This window comes from Oculina patagonica, chromosome 1, assembly GCF_052425735.1.
Source record: "Oculina patagonica isolate OP01 chromosome 1, crgOcupat, whole genome shotgun sequence".
Taxonomy (NCBI): Eukaryota; Metazoa; Cnidaria; class Anthozoa; order Scleractinia; family Oculinidae; genus Oculina; species Oculina patagonica.
In genome coordinates this window covers 18,196,719-18,211,075 of record NC_135758.1, presented here as the reverse complement: position 1 = coordinate 18,211,075, position 14,357 = coordinate 18,196,719, and the positions used below count along the sequence as shown (strand labels likewise).

At 39.1% G+C, this 14,357-nt stretch overlaps 2 protein-coding genes across 2 annotated transcripts in view; both read left to right on the top strand.

Moving 5' to 3' along the window:
* LOC144659845 (DNA polymerase subunit gamma-1-like) overlaps positions 1-9,729 on the top strand; it is a 26,870-nt gene extending 17,141 nt beyond the window's left edge. The window contains exons 9-21 of the mRNA XM_078520374.1: positions 7-60; positions 172-289; positions 833-972; positions 1,318-1,420; positions 1,498-1,637; positions 2,129-2,257; positions 3,189-3,233; positions 3,686-3,800; positions 4,328-4,462; positions 4,849-4,965; positions 5,617-5,734; positions 7,656-7,820; positions 9,593-9,729. Of these exons, the coding sequence (XP_078376500.1) occupies positions 7-60; positions 172-289; positions 833-972; positions 1,318-1,420; positions 1,498-1,637; positions 2,129-2,257; positions 3,189-3,233; positions 3,686-3,800; positions 4,328-4,462; positions 4,849-4,965; positions 5,617-5,734; positions 7,656-7,777 (1,336 nt within the window). The 3' untranslated portion in view covers positions 7,778-7,820; positions 9,593-9,729. The remainder of the gene's footprint in view (positions 1-6; positions 61-171; positions 290-832; positions 973-1,317; positions 1,421-1,497; positions 1,638-2,128; positions 2,258-3,188; positions 3,234-3,685; positions 3,801-4,327; positions 4,463-4,848; positions 4,966-5,616; positions 5,735-7,655; positions 7,821-9,592) is intronic.
* Positions 9,600-14,357, top strand: LOC144660066 (GTPase KRas-like). Its single transcript, XM_078520625.1, has 4 exons — positions 9,600-9,804; positions 12,372-12,428; positions 12,731-12,804; positions 13,429-14,357. Exons 1-4 carry the CDS (start codon positions 9,747-9,749, stop codon positions 13,945-13,947), a joined length of 708 nt encoding a protein of 235 aa, XP_078376751.1. The 5' UTR covers positions 9,600-9,746; the 3' UTR covers positions 13,948-14,357.

The following is a 14,357-nucleotide window of genomic DNA, read 5'->3' as shown; positions in this document are numbered from 1 at the left end:
CATTAGATCTCAGCTAGCTGTGTGGTTTGACAAGGATGACCTACCCACAGAAATAACAGGGTACAAAACTAACACTACTGTTTCTCAGTAAATTTTTGACTTATCGCTTCCTTGAATTTTCTCTGTTCTTGTAACGTCAGTGTATAATGTCATAAACGTTTCCTGTGGCAGATCCGACAAGTACAGTGCTGATGATATGTATGGCGCCATCTTGCCTCGTGTGATCACAGCAGGGACTGTAACAAGACGAGCAGTGGAACCAACATGGCTGACGGCCAGTAATCCTAGGGTGAGTATAGTCCGTCTATTAGATTTGCGCAGCAAGTTAATACGGAAACAAGCACAGGAAGATATTAAAATTTCCCGTTGCTTATTGCCGAAAAGAAACTCAAAATGCTGTCCTGGAGCCCAATCAGTTCCTGATTGACATTCACCTGGCCAAACTGCTTCAGCTGTAGAAAAGGTGGACGTTACGAGCACTGCGAGAAGAGTGCCAAACGCGCACTCTCAAAACATCAGCTTTGTAAATTGACTATGGCTGTTAACTTACTGGAGGTAACAATAAACTATTTTAAAAACTAGTTTTTAGGTCCCCAACGACGCAAACAGTTTCTCTTTTTTAGAAACTAAACCTTCGGTTTCCTTTTAATTAGAGCGCTTCCAAATCACATTAAGCAAATATAATTTAATTTATTTTATTAACATGCTCAGAACTGCTTTCTTTAAAAGTAAGGAGCGACGGTCTCCTTGTATGCTAGAGTGTCAAACGACTGTAGCTATAAGTGAAACTTTGGATTGTTTGATTCATTCTTTTGAAACGTTTTGCCTTTAGGAGGATCGTGTTGGTTCGGAACTGAAGGCGATGGTGCGGGCTCCTCCAGGCTACTGTTTAGTAGGGGCTGATGTGGACAGTCAGGAGCTCTGGATTGCTGCAATTTTAGGAGATGCACATATTGCTGGCATACACGGTAGGTCTTTTGAAATCTGATCCATATCAAAGATTCAAAGATAGGGAAGTAAAACATGAACCCCTTTTGCGCTGGTGAACATTTCTTACGTTTGCCGTGGTAAACACAAGAGGGGCTTTTTCACAGAAAATTCGAGTTTTAAGGGAAAGCATTTTCCACGCAACAATATTACATGAGCAAAAACTAGTACCGTTTTGCTATATCCTGTTCTCTCCTCAATTCTCTGTTTAAAATATAGGATTTAGGAAATTGCCTTCTGTTTAGGACTGATAGGCCCACTAAAGACTGACAAAGCGTCGAGAAATGGTAAATTTTTGCACACTTTGACTCTGTATGGTTATTTAGGTAGTACAGCGTTTGGCTGGATGACTCTACAGGGCAAGAAATCAGAAGGTACAGACCTTCACAGCAAGACCGCCCAGACCATTGGGATAAGTCGAGACCACGCGAAGGTAAAACAAGCTGTAGTGCTAGCGTTGGGTAATGATTGAAGGTGTCCTTAGTCGTCTTCTTCTCTCTTTTCTCCTAGATTTTTAACTATGGCCGTATTTATGGAGCTGGACAGAAGTACGCAGAGAAGCTTCTTCTACAGTTCAATCACCGCCTGACAGAGAGCGAAGCGAAGCAGAAAGCAGAGACGCTGTACGCTAACACCAAGGGAGTGGCCAAGTAAGACAGCGAGCCAATCAGATTCGCAGATTATCACTGAGTAGAAAACGGCCGAGTTTCTGCTAATTGGAATTGTAACACGGCATTCCCAAGCTCAACTTCTAGTTAGCCTCCCACTGGCTACCACAGGCGGGGGTGGTTACTTGCGATGGACTTGCATCCCCTTCAGGGGACAGCTTCATACTGTGGAAGCCGAATTAAGCCCTATCTAATTTACCATCTAAGCTTTAAGGCTTTAATCGGCTTTTTCACCTCACTGTGATCCACGTTTTGAACTCGAAACGTGTTCAAATCTTTGTTTTTACTTTTCGTTTTTCCAAAATTGTTCCGTTTCTCGTTTTAACTATCACAGTAATTATTTGCGTAAGTATGAACTGAAATATTTTTTACACAGAGATGAGGTTTATCACTGTGTTGCATTAACTGGACAAGTCCCCATCTTCCATGAAGCGGTTTTTCTTTCTTTTATTAGTTGTCAACATATTTTGCAGGTTTCTTTTAACCGATTATGGAAAAGCAGTGGCAGAAAAACATGGCTTCTCTGAGGAAATAGATGAGAATGGATGCGTGGTTGCTAAAGTTTATTACCAGCTGGTGAGGAAAACTTCGCGAAGAAAACGGTGAGTTCTACTGGTATTCAGTAAGCGTTTCAGAAATCAGTTTCTATGAGTTTAAAACTGGTGTATATCCCCCTGACCACATATTATTATACTGCTGCAGTGTGGTTCGCGCCACACAGCGGTCAAACGCAGCGCGAGTGCGCAGTTCCTGTGTAAGTCCCGCCAAAATTTTCCATACAAACTCTTAAATTTTCCGAAAACTTTCGCTTTAAACCCAAAAGTTAACGCCGTCCCTGGAAAGTTAAGGCTTATACGCCGCTTATGGATTGAAAATTTAATAGTTCATCTCCACTGAGTGTCCCAGCTTAAAACTGTTCTTTTACCGTACTGTTTCTTTAACAATTTCTTACAAAAGTTTGCCCACTTTCAAGTCGAAAGTTCGAGGCGGCGAAGACCGGATGTGACGTCAACTTTTGCGTTTGACCGCTGTGAAGGTTCGCGCCTGCATCGATCTTTTTGTTAAAGGAGCTACATCACGGACAACGCATCTTGAAAAAACTCAACTTAAACTGGCAAGTTTTTTTTTCAAGTTTGTCGTTCGTACTCCGTCTTTATCTTTGTCAGTTGAAACTATCCTCGATTATTTTCGCGTTTTTATTACCCCTTTGTTATTTTTCTACGTTAGAAATTTGTTATTTTTAGGTTTCCTTCCATTTGGAATTGAACACAAAAAATGGCTCAAACTACCGTGACATTGCCCCTTTAAATGGTTCAATTAAAATATTTTCTTGTTTCTTTTAGTTAACTAACATCTGACCTCGGATCTGACCTTTTATTTGCTTTAAATTGATAGCCGTAGCTTCTTTTTGCGTCTCAAACTTTTGTCACCCGTGCCAACAGCGAAACAATTAAAGATTCTGGGGGAGGGGAAGGAAAGTATACTTGGAATTACAACACAAATAAGTTTACTGTGTTTCTGGTTTGTTTTCAGTTCTACAAACAGCATTGACAGTGGCCGAAGATGGTGTGGAGGAAGGTATAATTTCAGTTAATAAATACGTTCGTATTAATTTAACGCGATTTTGGTTCCTTGCTCCGTGCCTGGCGTTGTGTGTTAAGGTTAGGAAAGAAAAGCAAGCCTTACACCAGGCGATTAGGCTGACCACCACATCCCTGTAGAAAATTGTGGACTTGGTTTTCTTTGGGACAGAATTCTTATCGAGAACTTGTTGTTCCCATGAGTGAGTATGTACGTGTTAGGGGACCAGTTTCTCTGGTATTGGACTCGGTGTTACACTTTCGTAACTGTAACCTGGAGTGATATTTAAAGATTCACCTTCTGTTGATTATCGTTAGGTTAATGGCTTCAAGAAAAGTTGTCTTGTCCTTTGTGCAACTAAGCAAACTTCTATGGGAATTAAGAGACATAGTCAAACAAATTATAGTCGGTTTCTGTATTGAATGCATGGAATGTGTTGTTATCTGTAGTGAGTCTGAGATGTTTAACAAGTTGGAGAGCATTGCGCAGTCAGAGGAACCGAGAACCCCTGTGCTGGGCTGCAGGATCAGCAGATCACTGGAGCCTTCAGCTGTGGGCACTGAGGTGAGTTACAGTTAGACAGATGGACACACAGAAACATGGACCCAGGACAGACAGACAGACAGACAGACAGACAGACAGACAGACAGACAGACAAAGGAGACGTTTGGACCTTTTTACAAACTACTTAAAGGAACTGTGTCACGGCTGAGTTAAGTTTCTGCCAAATACTCGCTATGAAAAGTAATGTTGGCGAAGAGATTACTTCTATGGATCTAAGTTACAATTGAAACGAGATTAACTTTGAAAACTGTTCAGCCTTACTCTTGCCTAACAGTGTTTCAAGTACCCATATCGTAATCCGTTTCAATCTTCTCCACTTTTGGCCATCCGTACCTTCTTATGTATTTGCTGTGTTACTGAAATGTTCCTTCACTGTTTTAAGCGGTTATTTTTATATTTCGCCGAATTTGGTGGCCATTTCTTTGGAAAATCTGGCTAAACTTCATGACACAGTTCCTTTAAGGCGTTGAGAAACCCTGCATTTTCTTTCCACCATTTTGACAATTGATTTTTCTCCTTCTTGCTAGTTCATGACAAGTCGGGTCAACTGGGTTGTTCAGAGCTCAGCTGTAGATTATCTACACCTCATGCTAGTTTGCATGAAGTGGCTCTTCACCAAGTATAATATTGATGGACGCTTCTGTATCAGCATACATGACGAGGTCAGTAGACAATCAGCATTTGTTACTTAAGTGGACCCGAAGTTTTGTTTATGTTATCGTCATGACGTAAGGTGGAATATTTACACGTAATTGTGATGAATTTTGTGTATCAGATAACAATGCAAGACGAGATATTTCTGTTTCTCACTGATTGAAAACAGTGAATACTCGCCCATACTCCGTGAAACTTGTCGGAGAAACAATGTTTTGTTGCGTTGCACCTTTAAACTGCGCATTTCAGTTCATTTCTCTGAATGTTTTTGGGATAATCCTTATTTATAATTTATCGCAAGTTTTTAGAAAGACAACATTGGGTTATCGGTTTTAGGACCATGTTTTTCTTGCAGTTATCACACAATGATATCTTCCTGGTTAAATCGTAACAGGTTCGCTATCTGGTTTCAAGCAAGGACAAGTACCGCGCGGCTCTGGCACTACAAATTACCAATCTTCTCACCAGGGCAATGTTCGCGCACAAACTGGGAATGAGCGATCTACCACAGGTGACAAATCTTCGTCTTGTGAGCTGTAGTTTAAAAAGATCATAATATCACTTACAGTTTTTATGGGCTTGTGATTTAAAATGTCATAATTTCCAAGTTTTATTTTGGAAAAAGTTCTGTTGATTCTTGTTATTCCTGAAATTATATTGTATCCCTGAACTCATGATCTCACTGCCAAATTTCATACCAGCATGAGTCATGCCGGTACGTGTTCTCGTGCAGGGTACAACAAGTCTGAAAGTATCTGTAGGATCGTTCTGGGATAAAATCAGTTATTTGTAGATTGAAACCTGGTAACGCCTACGTTTTTCTTAACCTGTTCCGTTTTGCCTTGGTTTCGGGAAGCTGAACCTTTCTCCCGGCTTTAAAAACTAGTTGCATACGCACAAGCATTAAACTCGTATTGCTATAAGAACATCCCCCCCCCCCTTCTTTACGCCCCCTCCTCAAAATCAATTCATCTGAATTTGTTTTTCTTGGTTAGCATGATGTTCTGGTTGCCATCGCAACGTGACGTACTTTCATTGTCGCTTGGTCACTTGCAGTTCTATTGACGTAAATTTTTCAGTTGGCTAGACGGCGGTTTTTCAGTTAACCCCAGTTACCTGTGTAAACATCTATTTAACTGTCACGTATTTCATTGCCTTGCAGTCGGTAGCATTCTTTAGTGCTGTTGATATAGACACAGTGCTACGTAAAGAAGTAACGCTGGACTGTAAAACTCCATCAAACCCATTGGGACTCCACAAGGGACAAGGAATAGCGCAAGGTTAGATTTTGTTAACTTACATAATTTAAAATTATTGTTTGCAACAGGAGCCTGTTTGCAAATGATATTTAAAAAAAATTGTCAGAATCAATTTGTTGGGCATGGTTGCAGTCTTCATAATAGCTAGATCTATTGTAGATTTTGGTGTTTTAAACAGCAAACATTAAACAATAAACATTTAATCGCGGAAACGATAGCCTGCCCTCGGGAGGTCAACAACAGTTAATTTATTGCTAATCTTTTGTGATGAGAAAACGTAGAACGCTTTCAACCAGCACAATTAACTCTTGCAAATGTCTTTTGCACTTTGTGTGTGCAAGTTAAAAGAGCTTGTTGACACATTGCATGCAAAGCTAAGTGCTGTAATTAATATGTCGCTGTGTTTGCCAAAAGAAAATGATTAATATAAATTAACTTGTAGCCAAGTGTTTTTTTGTTTTGTGCTTAAATAAAGACATTTCTGTGAGCAAATGTTTGGAATAACCCAAATGCCCTGTCTGAGAAACACATTGGTACACTTTTGTTTCATTATACAATACAAAACATATATCACAGCAGGTCATTCTGGCAGTCTTAATTAACTTTTTAATTAACAAATTCTCTTTAATTATTTTCATACATTTCATTTTGTGTCCATTCTGAGAAATTGGTTGTACATCAAAGCAGTCTAGCAGAATTGTATTGTATAAGACCGGGACCCCAAGGGGGGTTTGACGTCACAGGCACTCACCCCCTGTTGTGGACCAAGCTCCGACGTGCCACTAGTCAAACTTAGGTTGCATTTTTAGGGGGAGGGGGGAGGGGGAAGAGGGGGTTATTTTGAACTAAGAAAATGTAAAGCAAGCAAGGACTACACGTATAGTCGTTTTCTGTTGGAAGCTCTTTCGATTTTTCACCAAGTAAGTCGTTGTGTTCGGGTTTACCAGGCTATTATATGGAGGAGATTGAGAGCGTAGCATGCATATATAAGCCGAGCATGTCAATAAAATCGTGACAAACAAGACAACAGGTAAAATTCTGACATGTCATTGCTAGTCTAGCCCTTAGCCTTTGAAATCTACATTTGCTAAAAGTCGGTTATCTGAAAAGTGTCATACTTGAACCGTAAAAGAAAGGAGTTAGAAGTTTTAGTCTTGAGTTCGCCACGGTTTCTTTCGTCAGAATGCTATATTCAGTTTTTTATCAAACATATTCCTCTTATTAAACGAGTTTTAGTTGCGTACTTTAAGGATGTGCCAGGAAAAGCGGACGAGGAATTGTATCTTACATGCGGATCTAAGAAATGAAGTTAATAAGATGGACGTTTTGGCGGGAAACCTGACTTCTGTCACGATGCGGATGCGGGTGGACTTTCCCGCCAAAACGACATCGGAAGCCGCCTGTGTAATTTAATTTGTTCATGTCAACATTTTTCAAACCTGTTAAATTACCTCTCCTGCCCTTTGCTAAATTTGAGGGACAGAAGTTGCCCGAAAAACTTGAGAAAGGTTCCAAAAAAATTAAGCGGCTACAGTCAACACGTTTCCTGGGCGTGCGCAGGTGTTTATGAAGTTGATTGAAGAGTAATAACCTGTAGGCGAGAGAGAAGAGACTGGCAGAGAGAGGAATAAAAATAGAATAACTGTTAATTAAGCTAAGCCATAAGGACCGTCCGCACTAATGCGGTTTATTTGGTGCGTTTTTGTCGATGCGTTTTCGCCTATCGCCCACGTTTATACGATCAAAAACGCGGCCGCGCTTAAGAGCCTCCGTTTTCGCCTTCCACACCGTTACGATTGGCCCCACCTTGAACAGCGTTTTCAAATGTAAAGTGAAAACTCGTCAACGAAAACGCGTTAACGAAAATGCGTTAACGAATATTGGACGCAATTCGACGTTTTTGGTTAGTTCATTCTTTTTTTTTGTCTTTTTCATTCATCAGGGGAAGCGTTAGATATTTACGACATCCTAAAACTCACCCATAACGGCGTGCTACAGGAAGATCCAGAAACAGAGGAGTACCAACACCGTCGGAAAGAAACAGTTCTCCCTTCTTCAACATAAAAATGATTTTTGAGTGACAGTGGAAGTTTGAAATTGTATAAAGGTAAGATTCATTATCACTGGAAAGGTCGGTTTAGTTAACGAGTCACAGATTTTCAGCATTGCTATATGAAATTATTTTAGTTATTTTGATTGTTATTTCTCGTTTTACAAGTTTTACTTGACTAAATTCAAACAGGAAGTTAAAATAAGAATTGAAGTAACACTATTAAAAAAGATTAACTCTTTACATAGATATTTAAATGCTCATCTTCCGCCACTCAAGAATTATATTTAGCTTTTTCAAGCCAAGTCGCTTTGTAAACATGCACTTTTGCACGAAATATAGACTACGGACCCTTATAGTATCTGCAGTATGTTGCAGTGTTGCAATAACAGCTGAGATAAGGCGACCTTTGAACCTCTTACTTTTAAATTCACGGCTTTGAAAAACGTGCGATTGCTGTTGTGCGCACTCTTTCGTAAGGTCAGAATAGGTAAGTGCACGGTAAATAATTTATCGAAACTAACCGCTTACCGGAAAATTAATTTTAAAAAACTTTGATCGATCGCGATCGGAACTTCTAGAATTTCTTTTATGGTGATTTTCGGTAAAATCCATTTGTCAAAAACGTAGGTTTGTTATTATTTAGAGTGCGTGACCGATGAATACATAGCAAAAACTGAAACAATAAGATAGGCTTGTCGGGACTTCAGTATAAAACTTGACCGCGAAACTTTTAAATAAAAGAACACTTAACAACGATAGATTGGTGAAATTTCCGGATTCTGGATAAGTGACCACTTAATAAAGGGTAACCGCTAAGTGCAATGCCGCTTATAACAGGTAAATCATGTGTTCTTTGGAACCCAAAAAAATAGGAGTTAACTAAGTAGGAATGTTCGATTATGGAGGTGAACGTTGGAGGTTTATTGCCCCAAGGTACGAGCTGTCACGAAGAGTATAAGTTCACCCAGCTAAGACAGACATCGAAACAAATAGGTTTATTGAGTGAAGTTGATTAAGGCAGGACCTGGAATTGTGTAAGTGTACGTGCATGTATCCAGGTCGAATTGGAATTTAGAACTTTCACACCCTTTTTTTGCTTAAAAATTGACTAGTAATTCCAAAAGACTATTTTCTACGTGCTTAATAAAAATAAAAACAGTGGAAAAATTGATCATACGAGCTCATCTGAGGCGCTGTCCTGTAACAAGATTTGGTTATTAACTAGATATCTTTGACGGATTATATATACCATTTGATTTCTTCAAGATGGTTTACTTCAGTCTGAAAGAGCCCCATTCCTGTGTTGCGTTCAAAATACCTTATGGCTGTTGCTTAGCGACACCACTGACCGACAATCGACAATCGCAGACTCAAGACAAGTGTTCGAGTCTTTAAAAACCAAAAAATAAAACAGTTCATTGCGCGCGTGGAAACTCGATTACTGTACACTCAAATAAATTTCAGTCAAAGTGGTTGCAACCTTTTGCTCTCATTTCCTTCTCGACCCCCGCTTATTGTTATAACTATGTAAGAGGTAGCATTGGATACGGAAAAAGAGTCAGATTGCGACACCGCAGAAGCCAAAATATTTGTCACGGATAATTGATTTATCGGCATATAACGCAATAAATCTGTCATCTACATTGTAGCTGAGAAATCCCGGCATCTTACTTATCTTAGTTATCTCTCGTCATCATAGACCACTTTTGTTGTTTTAAATTCGTCTGGGATTTGTGATTATTTTAGTCTATCCCAGATAATCACACTGAGTAGGGTAACAAGAATAACATTAAGAAGGTTTTAATAAGCGCTTCTTCTTTTAACAGCTGTTGTACAAAGGAAGCCTTTCTAGAATAAGTCACGAAGAGGCTATTACTTATTGGATTAGTGTTTGTTTGTTGAGTGGTCTGCCGATTTGATTACTACTCCTTCAAGTTGTGTTTCGCGTGAGGATTTCACCGCCAGGCGCTGATACTCACCATGACGGAGAGAGTTTACAAAATTGCCTTGCTTGGAAATGAAGGAGTCGGGAAAACTGGTAAGGAGGTTTTGATTATTATTTGTTTGTTAAAAGGTCTTGAAGATTCAGTAGTTTACGGATTTTCTTGGAAATCCGAACATTGTGTAAGTTGTGTAATTATTTAGGAGAGTCGGTCTGGCATACAAAATATGTGTTCCGCTTGAAGAGTGAGGGGGTTTTCGCCCCCTTTTGAGTCAGCTTTACACTGTTTATTTACATCCGCTAGTGTTTGGCAAGGTTTTACGACTTGTGCTATTTGGTTGGTTATAGGTCATCTTCGTCTCTTGATTTTCGTGTTACAAGAAACGGTTGTTTTCAACTTTGAGAAGAGATTTGCACGCAATAGACGTTTTGAACTCAGATTTCCACATGCAGGGAGTCGTTTCCTATACGAATGCACTCGTTGATAAATCGATCTTCTGGCGTTCGTTCATGGTGGGTGAAGATTAAGAAATGATTCTACCACTGCCCAGTGTTGCTTACGAAATGTCCGCAATCATAGAAATGTACGGGGTTTTGACGCGTTCAGCATGCTTATGTACTAGAAAAATACTAGGTTTGTGATCAGAAACGTTTAAGGAAGTTTTTTATGCTGGTAATTTTATGTTGATAATTTTAATGCTGATAATTTAGAAATAGCCTCTGCTTAAAACTTCATGTTTTATATAAATGACGTAAGTTGTTCGCGTTTTCAATATTCAAGTCATTTCTAATTACAGAACTGTAAGTGTTCTTAGTGCATGAATTGACCAATCTAGTTAAGGTTAGCAACTGACCTTTTCACAATGGAATACTGAAAGAAATAGCCCTGAAAGTTTGGTAATCGTCAAGTGAAATTAAAGGAGCTAGGTCAAGGACAACGCGTCTTGAAAAGCATGGCAATTTTTTTCAAGTTTGTCATTCGTAATCCATCTTAATCTTTGTTAGGCGAAACCATCCTTGGTTATTTTCACATTTTTTATTACTCCTTTATTTTATTTGAGGTTTCCTTCAATTTGAAAGTAACAGAAAATGACTTAAAATATCATGTCATTACTCCTTTAACAGTTGTTAGCAAGGTCATGGAAAGTTTGCTCCGCAATAAGTGATGTTTAATTATGGGATTTAAAATGGACATGGTCACAAATTGAGAACATACTTGACTTCAGGTCTTTAAGAAGAGCGCAAAGAAATTCGCGATCGAATTTCCAACTAAACTGTACTTTCATCAGTTTCATAAAAGGCTCTCTGAAATAATGTGATATGTATGTTTATAGAAATTGATGGCTGGGTGACCGAGTTTGCAATTTCTGCCCCGTCATTTGACGCGTTATCGGTTGTAATTAGTACAACAGGCGAAAACTGACGAATTAAAAAGAATTTAACGACGGAACCAATTTCCCTTTTTTGTTGCAGTGTTTTCCTCTTAACCACCGCAAGTTTTATTTAATATTCATATTTTTTCTGCTTAACTGTAAACACAATTCAACACCGCCTGACGGAAAGCTATGAGGAGTATTTTTGTCTGGCAAGGTCTACATGCTTATACAAGAATGACCATCAACAAAATTAAGGCGAAACAGGATATACGAGGCACGCCCTTAAGTTTTCTTAACCCACTCGTAGAGATCTTAAAGGAGATCTTATTAATAAAAGAAGATAACGAAATTAAAGGATGGCTTATCCACTAACTTTTCGCCGAGTTAAGGGGAGTGCCTTTGTGTTGTATTGTTCTCTAGACGGGTTGAAGTGGCATTGTATCAGTTTGGATTTGTTGATCATGATCGTGCTTTTCAACACGATTACATAAAGAAAAATTGCCTTGGCAGCATTTATCAATCAGTGAATTCGGTAGTGAGTTCAATTGGTCAATCAATCAGTTCACCGAACAAATAAACGTTCAATTAAACCGCTAAAAAGAAACTAAAAAGAAGTTATTTACGGACCACTGAGCACTTGGCCTTATCGGAAGGAAATACGGCCGCAAAAGTTAAAATAAGTGAGGCTTTCGGGGGCTTGCCGACAACTATGATATTTTGAGGAATCTCTTAGCCGAGGGTATTATGATCCGATTATATCAAGACCACCAACGGATCAATTTTCACCTCAAAATATTCGTAATACGCCATGAATTGAAACTCTGTATTACCTAACTAAAACATCCTTTAGAAATCTTCTTTCTTCACGTGACTTGTTTCAACCAATCGAAATACACGAAAATTACTTGGTGTGGGGCCATAACGTAGAGAATTGTAAGAATTTTGTAGTCACTAAACTCTGATAGTCGTTTGTTTAGTACTTGGTCTCGGCACTAATTGTAGAATTAACCTTACTGGCTTGGTCTCGATACCTATCTTCAAGTACATACTTGAGAAAATGTGTTTAGTTTTTAAATGTCAACTTATTTCTTGTTGCGTATTATTTCCTTTATCCCAGCCTAGCTCTCGTTTCAGTGACCTTCGCTTACGTCACCGTTCACCATAGAGCACAGACTCCCTTGAGCCGAGCACGCCAAAGGACTAAGCTGCTTACATTGTAATGATTTTATAAAGAGAAATTAGATTAAACAGTTATAACTAAATCAACCTTGTCTCCTCTTCTTGCAGCGCTGTTGGTGAGATTTCTGTGTCATCGATTCATTGGGGAATATGATCCTACAATTGGTTAGTTAGCCCTGTTTTGACTTTGATTGGGGATTGTCCTCTTGTTAATGTAATGAATTTTGTTTTTAATTGTGATTTGCTATTTTAAGACAATTCTTTCAAATAACTTGAAAGTACAGTAACATGTTCGTAAATGGGAAAGGGGTAAAAAGAGAAACGCTCGTCAAACGAGCAGGGCTAGATAAATGACTTTATAATTCTGCATCGGTTGCGCTTGTTCTATTCGGTTTTATGACTGCAGAGTAAAACTAACAGTTATTGTATTTCATTTCTTTGTTAAGATTTTATTCCTTTCCTTTCAGAGGATTGTTATCGCCGTACAGTGAGAGTAGATGGTGAGGAAGTCACTATTGATATTCTGGACACGGCTTGCAGGGTAAGGCCTTCTCTCCACTACTATAAAAAATTCGAACGCGAAGGTCAGAAGAAAACAGGACGTTAACGACAAGGAAAAGATTCTTAACGTAGAAAAAATACTGACTTGCTAGCAGAATTAGAAAAATATTACAGAAAATTCGCAAAAGTTGTAAGACGCATACCATTAATATGAAAAATGAAAAGCACTAAGGCAATTGTTAGCAGACGTGAATTTTAATGGTTTAAAGATGTCTTCTTTTTGGATATTTAAAATATGGTTCTTAAAAAATCTTGTTAAGACTAGATTCTGGAGCTAACCTGAGAGTGAAAGTAGAACCGTCTCAGTTTTTGAGGATCATTTTATGAAAATTGTGTGAAACGGACGGGACTGTTTTAGACTTCAGACTTCATGTACCAGGGTTGTACCAACAATATATTCTTAACTCAATTCAATTACACCTTACTGCCTTGTGGTAATATTCCTTACAATTTTTCTCTTTTGGAAAAAAGTGGTTTATATAGCTCGATAACTTTTGAACAAATGGGCTCAAGTCGCGTTTCACCAAAAGCGTCACCTCTGCTTTAGTAAGCATTTTTTACATCGTTCGTTTTGGCTAATTATCTTTCATTTTCGTCCTTCCAGAACTCAACGTCAAAACTCACGGAGAATTTTCTTCAAACTGGAGACGGTTTCATCATCGTATACTCCATTGCTGACAGGAAAAGTTACATCACAGTTCCGCGTTTCAAAGAAATGATGGAAGAGTCATTTGATAGTGCAAATCAGGGCCCAGCCTCCTTTCTTCTTATTGGAAACAAAACCGACTTGGAAGATCATCGCACTGTCGCTAAGAGGGAAGGACAGGCATTGGCGACTAGGTACGGATGGTTTTTCGGTGAAACTTCTGCCGCAGAGTACGATGGCGTGGACAAGTGCTTTTACGAATTAATCCGCGAGATACGAACACGGAGGCGTAAAACGAGTCCAACTGAGTTCCCGTTATTGCATTTGAGCGATTTACGTCAGTCTAGCTGCAGTGATATTGATAGTCAAACGGATGAGAGTGCGTCTGAGAGTAAAAAGAAGCGGCGTTCTGTCAAGAAGAAACTGAGTGACTCGAGTGTACAGTATAAACGAAAGTTATTTGGTTCGTGGCATTAGCCGCATTGGCAGTTGGGGAAAACAAGTGCTAACTGTGAACACTCGTAAAAGCGACCGAAGATTTTCCGATTCTTGCTAACCAATCAGGAAATTGTACGAGCCTCCGCGAACATACCGAAAGCGGTCACGTCAGCATGTCGTCATACTGATACGCCACGTTGCTTAGCAACGTCTCCTGATTCCCTGATTTTTAGCTTTGTAACCAGTGAACTAGACGCCATTCCATAATAAACGCAAGACTGTTCCGCTTACCCCGGACAGTTGTCTTGAAGCTTTCTTGTAAGTCAATTATAATATCGCAATCTTTCCTATTACCCTTCTTTGCCAAACTGATTGTAATATATATTCAAACGTGGTCTGTATTGTGGACCTTTGTGTTAAAATAAATTCTTCATAACATATGTAAATAA

What these genes read in the sequence shown, in the direction of transcription:
- LOC144660066 (XM_078520625.1), top strand. Translation starts at nt 9,747, where the DNA reads ATGACGGAGAGAGTTTACAAAATTGCCTTGCTTGGAAATGAAGGAGTC. An exon ending in TGAAGGAGTCGGGAAAACTG is followed by an intron (nt 9,805 to 12,371) that starts GTAAGGAGGTTT and finishes CTCTTCTTGCAG; the next exon opens with CGCTGTTGGTGAGATTTCTG. An exon ending in GGAATATGATCCTACAATTG is followed by an intron (nt 12,429 to 12,730) that starts GTTAGTTAGCCC and finishes CTTTCCTTTCAG; the next exon opens with AGGATTGTTATCGCCGTACA.